General features: G+C 40.9%; 1 protein-coding gene across 5 annotated transcripts; it reads left to right on the forward strand.

The window, feature by feature from the left end:
• Window positions 1–351: 351 nt before the first annotated feature.
• On the forward strand, window positions 352–18836 carry LOC125892743 (protein rapunzel-like). 5 transcript variants are annotated; one of them, XM_049582939.1, is made up of 4 exons: window positions 411–539; window positions 7886–7982; window positions 14758–14826; window positions 15760–18836. In XM_049582939.1, exon 4 carries the CDS (start codon window positions 15786–15788, stop codon window positions 16959–16961), a length of 1176 nt encoding a protein of 391 aa, XP_049438896.1. In that variant the 5' UTR covers window positions 411–539; window positions 7886–7982; window positions 14758–14826; window positions 15760–15785; the 3' UTR covers window positions 16962–18836. The 5 variants fall into 5 exon arrangements, with proteins under 5 accessions (XP_049438892.1, XP_049438897.1, XP_049438896.1 ...); XM_049582937.1 differs by having other exon boundaries at window positions 419–539; window positions 7882–7982; XM_049582940.1 differs by lacking the exon at window positions 7886–7982 and having other exon boundaries at window positions 357–539.
• Window positions 18837–20344: the final 1508 nt, after the last annotated feature.

The following is a 20344-nucleotide window of genomic DNA, read 5'->3' on the forward strand; positions in this document are numbered from 1 at the left end:
TGGCAAACAGGGGGAGATGAATTCGGCTCTTGAGCGTGCACAGTCCCACAAAAGTTAGAGGAACCAGTGCAGTGGCCATGGCAACCCTGTACGAGCCACAACAAGAGGGGTTTTGTCCTCATGGGTTGCTTTGCTGAACCCTGCTGCTACTGCTCTCCTTTTATTTCTCTTTCTCACTCTCTTTGTCTGTCACACACACTCACACACGCACGGGGAGAAAGAGAAAAACCAGTCTTTTTTTTTTTTTTTTTTTCTAAATTTTTCACAGGGTGCATGGTGTCCCTGCATGGGGAGTGTTTACAGGATGTTATCTGTGTCAGTGCCGGCCCCTCATCCCTCTGAGTGGGTTTCTGAGGAATGCTGGAACTGGATGGAGGAGTTCCAAAGGGGGAGTGACAAGAGAGACGGACAGACACTGGGAAGGAGGGAGGGAAAGAGGGAGAGAGTCTATATATACATCCCAAAGAGGCTGGTGCTCACAGGCACAGCTGGACTACTGGATAACTGGACTGTGGCCCACTGGATATTTAGCTAGAAAGGTGAGTTCTTGTTTTTTTTCCCTTCTCTAATTCAGCATCTCCATCATCTACTTCTCCACTTTACCTTAAGTTTTGGTTTTCTATCAAATGTAAAAAAGAAAGAGAGACAGAAAGACAGAAAGAAAAAAGAAAGACAAAAAGAAAAAGAAAGAAAGAAAGAAAGAAAGAAAGAAAGAAAAACTCAACATTCAGTTCTGATTATTCAGCTTTTCTCCCCATTATTAAAACTGGCCTTCATTACAAGCTTTGAGGAACTGGAATTTTCTCTTTCAGAGTATTTCCTTAAAATTTAAATACTTTTCCACAGAAAAACAGGCCCAGATTGAAGTGACGTGCCCAGAGGTAGAGATGAGTCCTTTGGGGGATGTGGTCTTGTTGAGGACCTACGTATGTGGTTCCTATTAAAGCCCTGTAGCTGTGTAGCAAGGCATATCACACTGAAAGGGGAGACCAGTGTTTGATCAAGTGCTGTGTGGGACTCGCCTTTTTTCCTTTCACAAAAATATATTCCACTTTTTGTTGCTAAAAGAAAACAAACTTTTTTGGTCTGGTGTTACAAGGGAAGATATTTTCCAACACAAACCAAGATTAATACTCAGTAAGTATTTTTTCACTGTTATTTCCCCCTTTAAATTAGACTGGGATTTAATTGTGTTATGTAATTACAAATTCAAATTTTGAATGATGCACTTTTTGATATTTTCATGATATAGAAATGTTTATAGATTGTAAAAGCACTGATGGCATGTGGTTGAATAAAGTAAATCTAATTAGTGCAGTGATAGGAAAAGGCTGTAAAATGACACCACTGATCTCATCACTGCAGCAATTATTGGTGAGCCTATTTTCTGTGGTTACACATGTAAATCTGTATGTGCCTCTTTTTTTCATGCCAAAACCTCAAAAAACGTATTTGTGTGTGTTTGGTTTTAATTACTTTGAGGTTGTAATGATTAGGGAAGTGTGATTGCATTATTGAACAAGTGCAGTGGTGGGGATTTTTTTCCTCTCAGACTTGGGTGTGCCTTTTTCTGAACTGGATATGGGCTCCAGGGAATGAGAAACGAGTTAGGTCATCTCTCCTGTGTATTTTACATAGAAAACCATACTATCGTTACCAAAGTAAATCCCCCTCTTTTACCATGTTGTGAACATCTGTGTTTGCTTTGGGTCTTGGCTATTGTTAGAGCAGTAAAAACTGACATCCCAAAGGGCCAGTGCTGCAATGTTGCACAATATACTTCACGTCATAATTCATGAGTACACACGCCATGTTTGATATTTGTTCTGTATTGCCATCCATGTGTGCCTCGTTTGTGTACTTTCACGAGCTTTTTTATATGTGTCAATGCCACCAAGGCTTAAAAAACGAGTCCCTGTCATTAACTGAGGCTCTGAGGGTGCGGCATGAAACATGTGCAGACATGACCTGCCGTTTGCTTTATTGTAGGGTTTTGTTTGTCAGGAAAATGTCCTGTGAGAAAAAATGACTTAAAGGCCCAATGTGTAGGATTTAGGGGGATATACTGGCAGAAATGGAATATAATATTATTAGTATGTTTTCTCTGGTGTATAAACACCTGATAATAAGAATCATTGTGTTTTTATTGCCTTAGAGTAAGCTGTTTATGCCTATATAGAGAGCGGGTCCTTGTCCAAGGAGTCCGCCATGTTGCACCGCCATGTTTCTATGGTGGTCCAGAAGGGACAAACCAAACACTGGCTTTAGATAGGGCCATACGTGTTTCCACCTTGGCCACTGGAGTTCAGAGCTATCCTGTGATGAGCAATGTCGGAAAAACACAGATTTTTTCACCTGATGCTTTTCACCAAGCCTGTTTGTCCTGGAACAACACATTCTCACAACCTCTTCACATATTGACGTTTTGGTCATGGTACTTTGACGCACACATATAATGTGCAAGGTACCCTTGGTGCATTGGTTGTTCTGGGACATTGTAACAAGTTCTCTGCTTTCAAGACACACTTCCGTTTTCACAGGAATTTTAATGTTTACATACAGTACAGTCTCTTTCAAAATTACGCACTGCGTTACGTACAACACCACAAATTGACGTTTTTTTTCCTTCAACATTAAACACATTTAGGAAAAAAGAATAGGGTTTGGCTTATGAATCTTACGAGACGTGAACACCGCAAAGTCGATGTTTGTTGGACCATCCAGAACCCTTCTCGCCCACCCCACTCGGACTTTCCCCATCTTAACTTTCGGCCTTGTCCCGTGCGTTCCCCCCTACGCCGCCTGGCACCCGTAAACTATAACAGCAACTGACCGTGTATCATGCCGACTTTAAAGCACACCTTATTTCGTTTGTTTCTGACACCACAAGTCACTGCCCAAGTGCCAGATTTTGATGACTTCAGAGTGAGGCCGGGCTCTCTGTAAAAGCAGAGACCTCTGCAGATACAACTCTGTCTCCCTCCGAAGTCGCTGAAATCTGGCGCTTAGGCATTGGCTTCTGGCATCAGACACCAACAAAAAAAGCCATCCTTTAATGTTGGCATGATACACGGTTTATCACAGTTATTGTTTAACAGTGCCCAGTGACGCAAGTCCGAGTAAGGTGGGTGGGTCCAACAACCACCGACTTTCACCCAGGAGGGCGGTGTTCGCTTCCCAAAAGATTGTAAAACCAAACCTTGCTCTTTTTTCCTAAACTCAACCATGTGTGTTTGGTGTTGTAGGGAAAAAAAAACGTCAATTTGCAGTGTCGTACCAACATAGTGTGTATATTTTGAAATAGACTGCATGTAACTTTAAATTTCCTGTGAAAACCAAAGTGTATTTTGAAAAAAGAGAATGCATATAACAGGCAGAACTTGACAATGCATCCCGGAAAGTCAACAGCCAGCGCACCCAGGGTACCTTACATGTCGTATCTCAACATGTAAAGTCCATGACCAAATGTCTATATGTGACAAAGTGGGAATGAGAATGGCGGACCTCCTGAACGTCTGGATCTTAAATTATCAGAGAAACAAGGTGAGCACATATTAGCAGGTGCTGGGCAAGTGGCCTGTCTCTGGCATGCGGAACAGTGTCGAGAAAACATTCATTTGTAACGTGGAACTTCTTTGTTCAGGGTTTTTACTGCTTCAAATTACTGTTTGTTTGTTTTGGATAGGAAGAGACCTCTGTAGCAATTCAGTTCCTGGTAAAAACTTCCTGAACAATAAACATGAAAGGAATTCTACCTGGGAGAAGTTTCAGCTGGTTGCAAGCTGCATTCCTCACCACTAGATGCCACTAAATCCCCTAAATCTTACACACTGCTTCTATAATGTCATCTGATTACATTTACTTTACCAAATGTTGCTGAAAAAAAGACAAATGAGTGCCATTTTTAAAAAATGTCTCCAAATCACACTATATTGAACTTTACAAGGGTTTCATGTTTCTTCTTCTTTCAGGCACCAGCAAAGCCTCTGGAAAACAAAGTAGTTTAGTTAGTGTGACATAACATAACACAACGATGAACAGTGTGGCAGACTGGCTCGTGCAGAACAGGGACAAGATCGAGAAAGGCGTGGAGATCATGGGGCAAGCCTCCGAGGTGCTCGCTGCCACTGTGGGCCAGCTTCACCCCGTCCTGGAGGCCGTGTTCGTGGCTTCGGCTGAGATACTCAGCAACCCGGACAGTAAAGAGGCTCGCTACCTGACTCAGCAGTTTGAACTGGTCAACCAGCTACTCGAAGGTATCCAAGATGAGATTGATAAAATTGCCCTGGCACTGCAGAGGACCTCGTTGAACAAGCAGAACTTTGATCGAGAGGCGCAGATGCTCAGCCAGTACGAGAAGTTCCAAGACTTTGTCAACGCCAAGCCAAAGTTCAAAGAGAAGAAGATGGAGAAATTCATCAGCCATTACGAGAACACCGACGCCGACTTGAACTTGGATGCCCTCTACAATGCCGTCACTGGGGAGAACACCTCAGGAGACCCTATGCTGGAGACAGTCGTCACCACAGAGCAGAGAAACAGAAGGGCAGTTGAGGATTTCTGCGCCCGCCTGAAGAAGCTTTTTGTAGTGGGCATTATCGCCGTCATGGGTCATGCCGCCCTCAAGGAAGGAGTGGTGGGGGAAGAGATGGTGAAGAAGTGGCAAGATCGGATGGAGGAGGTGGAGAAACGGATGAAAGCCGCTGTGGATGACTGCACAGAGAACTTTGCTGTCCAAGCCAAGCAAGACATGGAGCACCTGCTTCAGGAGAATCCCGGCACCGTTGACCGTGAATTTACCAAAACCCTTCTGGATTCACTCATTAAGAAATACGACTGGGTGAACTGGTCCATCAGGGCCTTCAGTGAGAGGGAGCGCATTTTCTTTTTCAACTGGCTGGCGGGAAAGAAGTGCCATGGAAGCGGAGGAGCCAACTGGTTTGACATTATGACCAAGAACAAGGTCAAAGTGGTGGTTTCTTTCTGCGTCAACCCCAAGCCCATTAACAAGAGCCAGATCCAGGAGCAGATCGAGTGTCAGAAGATGAAGTCGGACATGATGGCAGTGGCCCTGGCTTTGAACAAGAGCTTCCCCAACTGCCTGGTCCATGCTGTCAGCCATTACAAGGAGGTGGTGGAGAGTAACAACTTCCATGAGGACTGTTACTACTATGGAAAACACAAAAGAGCCTACCTGTGTGTCCACCCTGAGTAGGCTCACAGAGAAAAGATAAAGTGCAGCTGGAAGAAGTGAGCTACACATAAATCCATGAATGTCTTTACGAGAGACCTGGAAATGTTTCCATTAAATATAGAAATTCATTCATAATTATTGTCTATGTCGATGCATAATCTGCTCTATAGGGGCTCTGGTATGTGATTCAGTGTCTTACTTGTACCGATTTTTATTCTTTTACATATATATATCTTTCGTCTGTAGATGATACAGCAGCTTCAGGGTGTTTTTTCAGAGCCGTACATCTCCATGCCAGCTTCAACTTAGTGTTATGTACCGTATATGATTCTATCCTCATTGGATATCACTAGGGTTTGGGTGATATGACAATATTAGTCTGTTAGCTGCCAGAGACTTTATCATACATTTAAACTGAGGCACCATCGCCCTTCAATCCCTTTAATCCCTGTAACATCTCAGATTCTTGTGGGTAATGCTATAAATCAATTTGCAGAAATACATAATGGATGTTATTGGATTTTTATGTAATTTTTTTTCTCTTTGCATTAATGTAATGAAGATTTGTCCATTTGGATTAGCCCAAATATTGATTATTTTGAGCTTGACAGTGTACTACTGGCCTTTGAAGTGACAGAACGAGTATGGAATTTGTTTTCGAGTTGAGATTGTTTTGTCAGCTGCTCTTTCTGATGTCAAAAATGAACTGTCAAACTCAACTTTTAAAGGCAAAGCTCGACATTTTGGGGGAAAAATACTCACTCACTGGCTTTCTCGCCAAACGTTAGCAAAATGATCAATACCACGCTCATATTTGTCCTATAAATACTATACTACAACCAGGAAATAGTTAGCTTAGCTTAGTTTAGGGTAAAGACTGGAAAAAAGCAGGTGTGTAAAAACACCAATTTGCAGGTTTTGCACATGAACGTATAAAGAGAACTGGATACAGTGTTGGAGGTGGGGTTCAGTATATTTGCAGAGTTGTGACACTGATTTACAGATGTCTAAGTCTATGGGATAAAATCCTTTTGGGCCTAATGGTATCCTGTGATGGACCCGGATGTTGTAATCCACGTTTGGCTAATATACAAAATAGTCTTCAAAACCTTGCGCTGTTCCTGGTGGCTTGGTTATTTGTTGGACTATTTCTATGTGTGGCACACAACTTCCTGTAAAAATGCAAAGTGGGATAAACTTAGTGTTTTGGAAGGAATAAATACCCTCCTGAGACCCTGCACCCTCATACGAGGACATTACATTTTGGGTTTACAGCACCTTATACTTCACTCTGCTTAACTTAGACCTGTTGTCCTCGTTCTTGGACACTTTTGTGCCATCTAGTGGTAGTAAGAGCACAATACACTAATCCATGTTAAAACAAGATGGCAGCCATCTCTGCCAAGTCAGTCAGCAGCCGATCCCAACAATGTGCAAAACCTGATCAAATTTTATGGTTTAAACTTGTTTATTTATGATTAATAATGTTTGTAGTTTGATATGGCAACAAATTTGACCAATTTTAGCAACAGTAACAAGATAAGACGCTGTTAATTAGAAGGTACTCGGCTGAAGACATAAGGAATTTATCATCAGCTTGTTGAAGGACATTTTGACTTTATTATTGTTGACAGTGTTTAGTTTTTTATTCTTATCAGGTCCTGCTGATCCCAGTTAGCTAGGAGAAATTAAAAATGGGAACCAAACAAACATTCAGGTCTTAGGAGGATAAAGCCTATAAGATGTAATGTGTTTAGAGATTTGCTGGCTGCTTTCCCAATTTATGCTAAGCTAAGCTAACCATCTCCTGGCTGTAACTGCATATTGTTTAAAGTGAGCAGGTGGCACCTTGTAAAAGCCTCGTAAACCTGCTTGAGTTGTCAGAAGACCATTTGAACTGCAAAGCGCTCATCCATTTATCAAACAAGATATAACACGTTAATTAGTCGAATATATTTATGCGTTTTAACCCTTTGACAAAGCTTGCCGCTTTCAGACTTTATGCTAAGCTAAGCTAATGTCTCCTGGTTGTAGCTACAGATTTAGCACACAGACATGAGAGTGGTATATTGCTTCTTATCTAACTCTGTGATAGGGTCAAAAGCTCCAGAACAAGACAGTAATTGGACCTTGAATTGAAATTGTTTTGTCATTTGTCACATCCACTGCCTCAATTGATTTTCCAGAGAATGGACCAATTGCACAGTATATCACAAAAGAAATAAATGACATGTGCTGTGTTAGCAGATTTTATCGGCATTGCCCACTCCTACATATAAATGTGTATAAAACAAAATCAACTAATATTTTTGCTGCTTTTGGTGCAATATATTGCTGCAGGGCAAACTCCTAAAATCCTTATGCCACAATCACTTTATCAAGACACTTATGTGTATTTTACTTTAATTTGTAATAAACAAAACATATGAATGGTTTTGTCATCACTGGTCATCATTACTCAGACATTTAGAAGCACTTTCTTTTACAGTTAAACAACTACAATCATAACTTATCATGAAGTAGCCTGTGACGCTCTGTCGAGAGCAAATCTCCTTCAACCATATAATGCTTTAATAACACGCCATTGTTTATCAAATGGGTGGAGGTTGATCTGCAATAATATCACAGTAGCCTTTCATGCTCACAACTTTTTTTTTTTCCTCCACCACCCTATTTTTTTCTGTCAGTCAGACTGGGTGTGCCTCAGCTCTGTAACATGAGAGCCACATGACCAATAGGAAGACAACCAGTCTGGAAGTTAGAGTATTTCTTCCGCAAACTTTATAAGGTGAGTCCATTTCTGATTATAATGTTATGTAGTGGACAGGCTCATGTGGGTTAACTCTTGTGGTAATGATGGCACGCTTTAATGGGAAATGATCGATTCAACTTATCGACTCCATTTCAGTGTCTCGTTACATAACAGCGCATTTTTTCCTCAGACGCACCGCAGAGCTGCTGAAAACTGTCAAACACGCTCCTTTTTATTAACGCTGCTTTCATTTAATAAAGTGAAGTGGGTCATTAGATGAATCTGCGAGATTTAATGCAGTTTAAAGTCAAAACTTTTAATGGGCGTTGGTTGCCAGGTCGAGTGCCACCGCTTCACTTTTTTTCCAGGAAGTGTGAAACTGTTGCGTTATCCACTTGAGTTGTAACAAAGATGAAACTCATGTGTGGTGTTAACCTGCGATGTTTGTTTGGCTCCGTGTGCTCCAGCTGTAAAATGATACAATTAGAGGCCTTGTTCACGGACTGATCGATACGGTTTCCATTAAGGGGGAGCATTAACAGCGTTCAGCTCTGGTCAGCTGTCAGAGGGTTTGGTCATCTTTGTGTTCATAGGAGGCTCTGGCACATTACATAAATATAACATGAACTCTTAAACTCTCTCAGAGACATTCTGTGTGTCCTGTGTGATGGCAGCACACACATGATGTTTGCATTTGAGTTTTAATTTGTTTATAACACAATCACAAACGCTGTTCACAAAATTAACATGTGTCCAGTGTCGCTTACAGCACCAGTGATTTGAATTAGTACTCACATCCTTTATTTAAAGTGCAAATGCCCTTGGGCGTACATTGTCGGGGTTGCACAGGGGACACGTCCTCCTCAGTATTTAGAGCATGTGCAATTGCAAAAAGGCATCAAAATAAGGCTGAATATAATATAGAGACAGGGTGAATGGCTGACTGACCAGAGAAGGGCTCAAAAGGACCACAAAAAGATGCAAAACACCTACAAAGAGACAAAAAAAAAACAGGAAAAATCCCACAAAATTACTTCAAAGAGGCACAAACGTCTACTAAGACATGCAAAACTACCACAAGGACACTCAATATTACCGTGGAGACACTAAACCTTAAACGCTGCACTACAATGACTACAAAGATGCACAAACCAACAACAAAAAATGAGGCAAAACCAACACAAAGTCTGTGTTTTGCTTCTGTGTAGGTCAGGTGACAGCACTTTTGCATGTCTGTGCTCAGGGACGCATTCACTCATAGTCCACCCATGATTTACAACATGAATTGATGCAGAAAAGGTACAAATTGGTGCATTAAAATCGACCAGAATACAGAAAATTAAGTGTTTAAAACTCAAAATTTTCTGTCAGAGGATCCCCAAATCTGCTGTTTCATATTTATCCCCCAGAGTGTTGAAACGAAAGCTACGCCTGGAAATGCCTCACTGTTAAAACTACAAGTAAAAGTCCTGCAATCAACACGTAACTGAAGTACACAAGTGTTATCAGCTAAATAAAGATGAACAAGATGAATGTGAACGGTCATGAGATTATTAATGGGTAAGGAAAGAGGAAGACAACATGTTTCTGCCACACAAATTTGTGTTTTTTGCCTTTCTAATTCTGGCTTTTTTATGAAATACACTGTATATACCCCCCCTTGGTTCTCAATCAAACAAGCAAGTGTGTGTATACACCTGAAACATAACAAGGGGCCCAAAGTTGACACTGTTCTGTGAGGGGTTGAAGCCAAAAGGGTTGGACACCACTCAGTTACTCTTGAACAATGCAGTTTATTTTATTTTATTGAATTATCTTTATCTGAAAGATAGGAGTAACCATAGCTGTGAAATACATTCGGTGTAAGAAGTACAATATTTATTTCCCTCAGAAATTCAGTATGAAGTAGCATAAAATGGAAATACTTATGTTTAGTATCTCGAAGTTGTTCTTTAGTAGCCTACACTGTAGTCCAAGTAAATATACTTTCCACCACTGAAAATGACTGAATATAAGTGGAAATATTATCTCTGGTGAGATGCAGCTTCGACTCTGTCTCTGAAAATGTGATTTCTTCAAGCACTTCTGTGTTTGAAATGTGTGTGAAGGTGCTTTACATGCACTCAGACTGGAGTTACATGACCCCCGGGACCCTGAGAGAGAGATAAAGAAATCATCAGTGGGAAACAGGAATTACAGTTTTAGCTCGGTCAAATCAAATAAGATACAGTAACTGTAAATGTTCTGACATCCTGCTGGAGTTTCCTCTGCTTTTGTTGTTTTTGTTCTTAAGTCTGACAAGGAAATCATGCAGATATGACATATTTTCACTCACAGTTATTTCAGTTTTTAGAGCTTTGTGGTTGACATTTAAAGGATGCTTTAAAGGAATAGTTCAACAATTCAGGAAAATCATGACTCGTCAACTACTGCTGCTTTGTCCGTGGACCCACATGTCAAAATATGATGTGCTAGGTCCCCCTCTGCATCAGTTTGTGTCTTTTCAAAATACACTCCTGTGTTTTTTGATGTTGGCGGCATGGTGGTGCAGTGGTTAGCATTGTCACCTCACAGCAAGAGGTTTTAACTCAGCGTGTGAGAGCCCTTGCTGTGCAGAGTTTGCATGTTCTCCCCATGTCAGCGTGGGTTTCCTCCAGGTGCTCCAGCTTCCTCCCACAGTCCAAAGACATGCAGGTTAATTGGTGACTCTAAATTGTCCGTAGGTGTGAACGTGAGTGTGAATGGTTGTCTGTCTCTATGTGTCAGCCCTGTGATAGTCTGGCGACCTGTCCAGGGTGAACCCCCGCTGTAATACATCAGTCAAGTTGAGGTTTCTCGGGGGATGTGTGATGAAACTCACGTGACTCCCGGCCAACAATGAGTCCTGCACAGAACCCCTTTAAAACCACAATGTGTTGTTTTATGCTTCAGGTTTTGTATGAATTAAACATTTCATAGCGGCTTTTGGATGCAGCTTGAGAAGCTGCCTTCCTCTGTTCCCACTCTTAAAGCCAAAATAAGTTAACCAATTGGCTGTAACTATATATTTAATGAGATATCGATCCTCTTGTATTTCCCCAAATCTCAAACTGTTCCTTTAATTTTGGAGCTGTCAGACAGACATCTTTGTTCACATGATTCAATCACCAGTACAGACGTCCTTGTCTTCTGTAAACGCCTGCAGACGTCTGACTGCTGCAGAACTGTTTGATTCATCGGGCTGAAAAATGCCTGCTATCTTCTCACTGCAATCTTCAGCAGTCCAGCTTGATAAACCCCACAGAGCAGACCTCAGCAGAGAGACGAACGAGCTGACAGATTATTTTCCATTGTCTTGTTGCCGTGGTAACTCGCTGAGTTTCATTGGAAAACGCACCCTTGCCCAGCAAGTTTAACCTCTTACACTTAATCACTTCTCACGCTCGCTGCTCTATTATTGACTGAGCTGGCTGAGGGAGAAACAACACTGCTGCTTCTCCCTCAGCCAAAATTAAAAAACTGAGCATGCAGCAACAACAGCTCTCTGTAGAAACCTGAATTAAAACATATGACGACAGCTTCATTAGCTTGAGCTGCTGCACAGACAAGTAATGTGAGTGTGTGAAGCCAGTGGATGACTGCTCTGTCATTTTTGTAGCAAAGTCAGAATTCCACCCAAGTTACACATTTCCAGTTTTGCAAGAGGACGTGTCCGAACATGTCCAGAGAATAAGTCTGGGTTTGTTTCTCTCACAGTCAGCTGTTTCGTGGCCTTTGGGAGGAGCTGTTTGTGTTAAATAAGATTTTCCAAATCCAGTGGATTTCTTGTTTTTCAAGTGCAAGACAGGAAGTGATTTCCTTCATATTGAAAATCACCACTGAATGCTGATGCTTTTTAACCCTCTGTATTATTGTGTTAGACCCTTTGAAAACTATGATTTACCTTTCAAATGAAAGTGTAGCAGACTTATTAACAGACAGAATAACAACAGACTGTTTGAGAAAAGGATCCTAACTCAAGGTCCACTTCATACAGGGTTCCTGCAGATCCTTACAAAAGGCATTGAATTAATTAATCTAAAAATAGGCTTTAATTGGTATTAAAAAGCCTTAAATCAATCTTTCATAAGTCTTAAAAATGCTGAAACATATGTAGCAGGATTTTATGGCTCTTTTTATTACAACTTCATTGTAAAATCTCTAGGGCTGTACCCAAATATTTGGACATTCGAATATTTGTTTCTATGGGTAGGTATTCGTTATGAAAATTTGGTATTCGATATTCGTTTTTTTATTTACTTTTTTTTTTTTTACATATTTTTTGGTGCTAACTGTAGTCTTTTTGTTGTTGGTAAATGTAGGTTATCAATAAAAATCAAAACTTTCACTATTCGCTCTAACTTGTAGCTGTTTTTTCGTTATCTTTTGAATTTAATATGAATTATGGAACCGTTTTTGTCAACGTTTGTTTCCCCCGTTTTGTACAATAACAAGTTACGGGTCAACCCGTGCATCACTACTCAGCTCAGTCTATAAGACTGTACACAACAGTAAGGCTATAGACATTATATTCTATTCAGGCCGGCAGAGCCAGCAGCGCATCGGCTCTACAGTGCAACCAGTTACTTGCAGAGGCTTCCTACAACTTGTTTCAACGGTTCCGATTTAATCAGAAGACAAATTAAACAGGATGACTAGCCAATGTGAAAATCAAAAGAAAGCATAGAATAATGTACTGAAGGAGACTGTTGTGCCATCACATTTTTTTGTGGTTTGAGAGCAAAGATCCAGTCGCCGCTGTGCAAAACGCAATATAGGTCCGAAAAAACCCCAGTTAATAATTAACCACATACCCTTTCACATTAACATAACTCAAATCAGGATAACAGAAACAGCGAAAATCCTGTATTTTGTGTCCAATCAGAGTGGAGGATCTGCTGTCGGCTAGCTAGCTGTCACTCTACCCTGAAATTTGAAACTGGCTAAGATTTCGTGATATGGCTGAAACCGATACAAGCCCGTGCACATGAGCCTTGTTGTATTTTATGCAAAAAGTTTTTCGAACTTGGCACGATGGCAATCAAATAGGGATACAGCAATATACTGGTTTTAAGGTATACTGTGGTATAAAAGTTGACGGTTATCATACTGTATACATTTGCAACTGGACGTTAAACCTGTCCTTTTTTTAGTTATTTGCTAAAGGGGAGACTTTTTACACATACTTCCATTAATAAAATAGTTTCAGGGTTATAGTAATAAAATCAACAATAACCCTTTTGTTTTCATTCTTTTAAGGGTCATTTTGACTAATACTATAAATTCTGAAATATCATGATATCATGATACAGTGACACTGCAATATTTTCTGAGACGGTTATCGTACCATGAAAATCTCATACTGTAGCAACCCTAGAATCAAAGCAGTGGAATCCCACATGCAGAGTGAGAAACATAAAATTGTCAAGAAAACGTGCCAACAAACGCTACGCATTTCATGTCATGTCAAGTCATGTTTTGTCACATTAAACATTTTGGTAAAACAGTCCCTAACCTTAATTTTTCAGTCAGTTCATGTTCTCTTTTTCTTCAGTTTTGGTTATTGTAAAATTAGTCTTAAATTTAACTCCAAGTGGACTTAAAAAAACAGTCTTAAATCAAACTTGCCTTATGCTCTAGTACCCCTTTAATAGTTCCTCCCAGACTGTTCAGCTGTATAACACAGTTTTAATCTGTGGATGGAGTTTGTACCTGTCCTGGAAATGAATCAATGCAAGCTTAGTAGCCATCATCTGAAGCACTTCTAGACCTCATTTGTGTTGAAGTAAAAGTTTTGACAATTTGTCATGTGCTTTTTTTGCTTTCTTGTAGAGAGTTAGATTTTGCCAGTCTTCATGCTAAGCTAAGCTAACTGGCTGCAGCTTCATATTTAAGGGGCCAGATATGAGAGCAGTGTTGATTTTTCACAGTATTCAAAAAAGTCATATCGGGATTATTATGATAGATAATGTGATTGAGATAAGAGTTGCGCTTTTAGTTGGAGTGGTAAATTTTGCTTTTCATTTTTACTGAAAAAAAAAATGTAAAAATGATAACGATGTGATTTTCAATGGGGTCTCTAGCAAACAAGCATGTTCTTTTACATCTGGAATATGATTTGTCAGGCGGGGTGTGTACGTTAGCATGTTATGAAACATTTTAGCTTCATCCATAGATTATAGCTCCTGAAATTTGGATATTGCACTTGGCCATATTGCGATTTTGATAATATTTTGATAAATTGTGCAGCCCTACTCTGGACAGGAAAACAAAAACAAGTGTATTTCTCAAAATAAAAGTTCCTCAGTGACCTTGAGAGTAGTATAGACAGACTGGCTGACAGGAGTTTAGGAGAATTAATGACTTTTATCATTTCAAGCAAATAATTTAGTGTTTTCTATATACTATTTTAATATATGTTAGTGTCTGTAGTAAACCTGCGAGCTCAGTGGAAAAAGTGTTTACAGGTTTGTTAGTCAGAGCTCCTCCATGTTGTCTTCACATACTGAACTAAGAGAAATATTGCATTACTTTAATTTAGAATTAAATTACAGATACTCCCCTTTGCCCGTCTTATAATTCCCACAATATAAACTTTAAAATTTCGTCGAGCCTTTCAATGAAACTGCTGATTCCCCAACTGTAAACACGCAAGTAACACATAACCAGTTCAACCTATACTGGCCCTCTGTCACTGCTGAATTCCCTCTTGCATTGTTGACTCATTGCTCACCAGGTGTGGCCAGACGCCAGCACCGAAGCTCACTTGGCTGTTTCTCTCTTTCCTTATCAGTTTTTGCTGTGTTGTAAGAGGAGCGAGGGAGCAGGCCGCAGTCCAACAGCACAGGAACAGAGCAGAACTGTGAGTAAACCAAGAAAACACAACTTTCTGTCAGAGAAACTAAAATTGGTGATACTTTCTGTCTCATTTGTGTTCAGTTGTTTACTTTTATGTCTTGGTTTTTACTTTGTCCTTAAACGTTTTCTTGTTTAAAGGTCCAGTGTGTAGGATTTAGGGGGATATACTGACAGAAATGAAATATAATATAATAAGTATGCGTTTTTTTTATTGTTTAATCACATGAAAATAAGAATCATTGTGTTTTCGTTACCTTAGAATGAGCTGTTTACATCTACATAGGGAGCAAGTCCTCATCTACGGAGTCCGCCATATTGCACCTCCGTTTTTCCCCAGTAGCCCAGATTGGACAAACCAAACACTGGCTCTAGATAGGGTCATCTGAATTTTCATGTCGGCCACTGTAGTTAGCAGCCTCTCTGCGAAGAGAGAATTTTTTAACTTGAAACTGCTTTTTTCAGTGCGTTTAACAGTTTAAATCACAGGGTCCGTTTGTTTTGGAGAGGTGGAGACCACTGCTGATAATTTTGCTCGAGCTAAAAACCTCCTGAACGTCTGGATCTTAAGGTATCAGAAAAAAAAAGTTGAGCACACATTAGTAGGTGCTGGGCTAGCAGCTGCCAAACAGTTTAGGAGAAACACTGATTTGTTACGTGAAACTGCTTTGTTCAGTGTTTTTACCAGTTTAAATCAGTTGGTCTGTTTGTTTTGGAGAGGAAGAGACCTCTGCGGATAATTCGGCTCACCTCCTGAACAATAAACACTGGAAGGAAGGAAGGAATTCTCACCAGGAGAAGTTTTAGCTGGTTTTTAATCTGTATTCCTCACTGCTCAATGTCACTAAATCACCCCAAATCTTACACACTGTTCCTTTAAATATCACAACGGCATCAGTTTTGTTTTTTTCTGACCATGTCGATATTTTTCTCTCGTTAGAATCAGTCTGAGCGATATCAGCGAAGATGGCAAACCAGCTACAGAAGCTTGTAGCGGAGAGGAAGGATATGGTGGAGACTGTGATGGAAGTGTTTGAACAAGGAGCCGAAGTGGTGGCCAGTATCGCCGGCGACCTTTTCCCCGTTTTCTCCATCGCCGCTCCGATTGTTAAACTGGCTCTGGACAACGTGGAGAGCAAAGAGGCCACGTTCATGAAGGAGCAGTTCCAGAAGGTGCGAGAGCGTCTGGAGGTGGCCTCGGAGGAGATTCAGCGCATCAACGACGAGATCAAGAAGAGCGGATTGGATGCTGTGTATTTCCCAATTGAAGAAAACATCACCAACCAGTTCAGGAAGTACATGGACATTCTTAATGCCAAACCCAAGTTCCGGGAGGTTAAGAAGAAGCTTTTCCTGGAGCATTTCGCCAAGACAGGCGGTGACAAAAACCTTATCACGCTCTACAACTCTGTGACGGGAGATAACTTCTCTGGGGAATCTGTGCTCGAGATCACCCTGAACTACGAGGAGAAAAGTCGCCGGCCGGTGGAGGATTTCTGTGCCAGGCTGAAGAAGCTCTTCTGCATCGGGCTCATCGCACTATTGGGCCATGCTGCTCTGAAGGGATATGACGAGGAGGACGCGCTTCTGAAAGAGTGGGGCGAGAAGATGAAGACTGTCCAGGAAAAAATGAATGCCGTCATTGAAGACTGCATCGTCAGCTTCCCCAAACAGGCTGAGATAGATTCCCGTCGACTGGTGAGAGATGAGTCAAACTTAACCCACCAGGAGCTGGCTGATGCGATCATAGAGAAACTGAAGAAGAAGTATGACTGGGTGGGCTGGTCCGTGCGTATATTCAAGTCCCCTTCGGGCCTGTTCGCCGACAGGAAGAATTTCCACTGCCCGACAGGAAAGACTCGCTTCCAGGTGCCGTCATCAGATGAGAAACTCAACGTCTGGGTGTCCTACAGCGCCTCACCAGAGCCTGTGGATAGGAATCACATCCAGCAGGTGATCCAGAGTCAGAAGAGACTCTCTGTGGTGGGTGTAGCAGAGGTCCTGTTTGAGAGGTTGCCCGGCGACTGGGTGGTCCACACGGTCAAAACCAGCAGAGACCTGGCCTGCTCCTGGAGCTTCAAAGATGAGCTGCACTACTGGGAGGAGCACAAGAACTTCTACGTCTGCGTTCACTCGGCTTAAAGTATCAGACACTGAGAAAACTCACTCATTCTATGATTGGAGGTTACTTCATATTAATCAGAGTCTATCGCTGCCTCTCTGCTTATGTCGGGTATGTGCCTTAAAACTGTAGTTAGTAACTTTTCATATTTGTTGTAACCCTATTCACACAGCACTAAATGAGACAGATAATATGTGAAAAAACAGTCCTACTCTGCTGCCTTGTAGAGCTTCTAATGGCCTTACTGCATGTGAACGAAAGCAACCAATCAGAGCCGAGGAGTCTCTGACGCAGCTGTCAATCATGTCAGTCGCTGCTCGTGAACTGCGGTCAAACTGTCAAACCAGGCAGCGCCGATCAAAGATGAATCGAGATTCTGTTGCTGCAGTGTCTCTTTCTCTCCTCAAATGTCTTTTGAAGCACATTGTAGTGCACTGTTTAGCTGTAGAATGAGAACGTTGGTTCAGCCGGTGGGTGGTTATCTATATCCAACATAGCAGCAGGGTCACAAACTTTCTCATTTTACAGCTAAACAGTGCAGTAAAATGTGTTTCTGAAAATATTGAATGGGCAGTAACAGAATATTGATTCATATTTGTTCAGTGCTGCCTGGTTTGACAATTTGACCGCAGTTCATGAGCTGTGATTGACATGATTGACAGATCCTCTGCTCTGATTGGTTGTTTTCGGTGCACCCCGGTCGATTCTTGCGAATGCCATTAGAAGCAGAGAGAAGAGGAGGAGGGACATGACATCTCTCTCATTTACTTCTTTCAGAATAAAGCAACAGTTTTAGCAAAGTCACTTTTATAAAAGTTACCAACTGTGGCCTTAGTTGAATCTCTTTAATAGCCTCTTTTTACAGAATATTATTCTCTTATTCTACAAGTGTTTACTGTTAGTTTCTTGCAGACATGGGGGTCATCGAGTCAAGTCAGGCTTATTTATATAAACCAATATCACAAATCAGAAATTTGCCTGAAGAGGCTTTACAATCTGTGCAGCATACAACACCATCTGTCCTTAGACCATTGATACAGACAAGGAAAAGAACCTCAGGAGGGATCCCCCTTCAAGGACGGACAGACATGCAACACTGCAGATGTCGTGCCTACAGAGTAACATAGACTAGATTCTTTTAACTAAGAAAAATGACTTTCTTGATGTGACGCAGCTGTGCTTTGTTTGTCTCTGAGAACAGACAGAAGAGCTTAGCCCCTCTGTTTAGGCTGTATTACTGTATAACCCACTGTCTCTTTTTGTTAGGAAGTTGGTCAGCTGGGTAACATATTAATCAACAAGTTGACAGTCACAGAGAAATTCTGGTTTAAGATTTACAGCTGTGTTTTCTGCTGTCGCTATAAATTCCAGGGGGACGTGGCTGTCTCGTTTTGGGAGAGTTGTTGACTAAGAACCCGGCTGTCATACAGAGATTATGTGTTGCTGGCAGTGATAAGCGGTGACCTCGCCTCGCCTTGTCGAGGACGTGCACACCAAAGCTATGAGAGAAAAAACGTCTTCAGACATTTACAGAGAGACTGTAACAGAAACCTTCATTTTGATTTCACATGACAAAAATTGTTCACCTTGTTACAGCAGGAACAAAGCACGAGGAAGCACAAGAGACAAGGCCTCAAACATGTGCTGTAGTGAAACTTTATTTACACACCCTGCCACGAACATGCCGAGGTGTAGTCACGGCGACTCTTTGTTTACATACAGATGCCTAGCATAGCCATTCCTGTGTCACGTCTTTACCTGCGTTGGCCAACACAAACTGGAGAGTTGTGCCTGCTCAGAGGTGGAGGATGAACTTAAATGTATGGGAACAAACAGGTAGATGAATTTTGTACAGTATGTTTGGGATATGGGATCTTTTTTTTTTTTTTTTTTTTAGAGAGAGAGATTGATCAAAATTTTGTATAATCTGACCACGAGATCAACACTACGTTTTAAGAAGAGTTACAATATGTCACTGTAGGAAGACACCACTGACCTGTTTTAGATCATTTGTTTTATATTATAAACCCCTGTGTTTCCTCTTTGTGTGTGTTGTTTATATGTTATCATTTAAGTTTAATACATTTTTATGAACATTTTCTTGTTTGACCAAAACATGCCCCATATTTACTGCCAAATTATTGATTAAAAAATGCACTGTTTTGTATTATTTCTATTTCCATACAGTATATTTGGGTCATCAGTGTCTCAGATTTAAAATCCTTTTGGTACACCAAAGCAACGAATGTAATAAATCTTCCAAATAAACTCAGACGTACATCATTTGTTTGTATTTGTTTTGTGGACAACTTGCAGTTCGTCTGGTTGTTAAAAGACACAAACCTCTGACTGTCTGGCTATAGGATTGACCGAAGAAAGATGGTGCTGGTTTTGTGGTAGGTTTAATATCTGCTAAGAATAAAATGAGACATGCAGCTATACCTGTGCAAAATCATTAAAAAACTTCAGTGTTTAAAGAATTTATTGTTCAAAACATGAACAGGAAGTGCAGAGGAAATGCTTATATTTGTGGTTACTGCTCTTATCCAAGTGTGTGTGCTGTGCATGCATTACACTTAAAACATTCGGCTTTTACTGTAATACTTTATGGACCCCTGAAGGCTAAATATACAGATTTGTTTTATTAAACTACCACATCAATTTCAACTCCACTGTACCATAGAGCGAGGGGTTTAACACCCAGCTGTTCTGTGGAGGAATCTTACAGCTTACTAAAAAAAAAAAAAAAAAAGGTTAAGAAAAGGATATTATGGTTTGCTAGTTTGGAAACACCCATTGCGCTCTATAATTATGTGGTTGTGGGTTTTCTATCTTCGGCGTATAACAACTCGTGGCCCTGCAGTACATTACACTGGCGAGTCAAGTGCCCCAACAGAAATGCGGAACAAGTGCAAACGGAAACAAGTGGGTCAAAGATTGTCATCTAGATGTATTTTTACTGAGACGTCTTGGATTGGACAATTAAATAAACGGAAGTTGTGAGCAAAGAAGTAAAGAAAATACAAGACGTAAAAGCCTAGATTCAGAATTGTAATAGTTTTTGTTTTCGTAGGGAGACTTCTTGATTAAAGGGGACAAACGGCCTGTTTAAAATCACCAGCACAGTCTCATAGAAATACACGAAATGGACATGTAACAAAGCATTGCTGGGTGGTGGGCATGTTGTATTAAAATCAAATGCTGGGAACATGAAAACATGCCAATGCAAAGTCAGTGAGGATCTTTTGTCGTGGTAGACAGTCAAGTAGAAAGAGTGAGAACGTCACATCATAGGTGGTGGATGGATGAAACAAACATGGACTTTCAACCAGGAGATGCCAGTTTGTTTCAACATTGGGGGGGGGGACATATTAAATAGGGGTTTGGGGTGTACTCCACAAGA

The sequence above is a fragment of the Epinephelus fuscoguttatus genome, linkage group LG8 (genome assembly GCF_011397635.1).
Source record: "Epinephelus fuscoguttatus linkage group LG8, E.fuscoguttatus.final_Chr_v1".
Lineage (NCBI taxonomy): Eukaryota > Metazoa > Chordata > Actinopteri > Perciformes > Serranidae > Epinephelus > Epinephelus fuscoguttatus.

Bases quoted from the DNA above. Each gene is read 5' to 3' on its own strand.
- LOC125892743 (XM_049582935.1), top strand. From the start codon at position 4,034: ATGAACAGTGTGGCAGACTGGCTCGTGCAGAACAGGGACAAGATCGAG.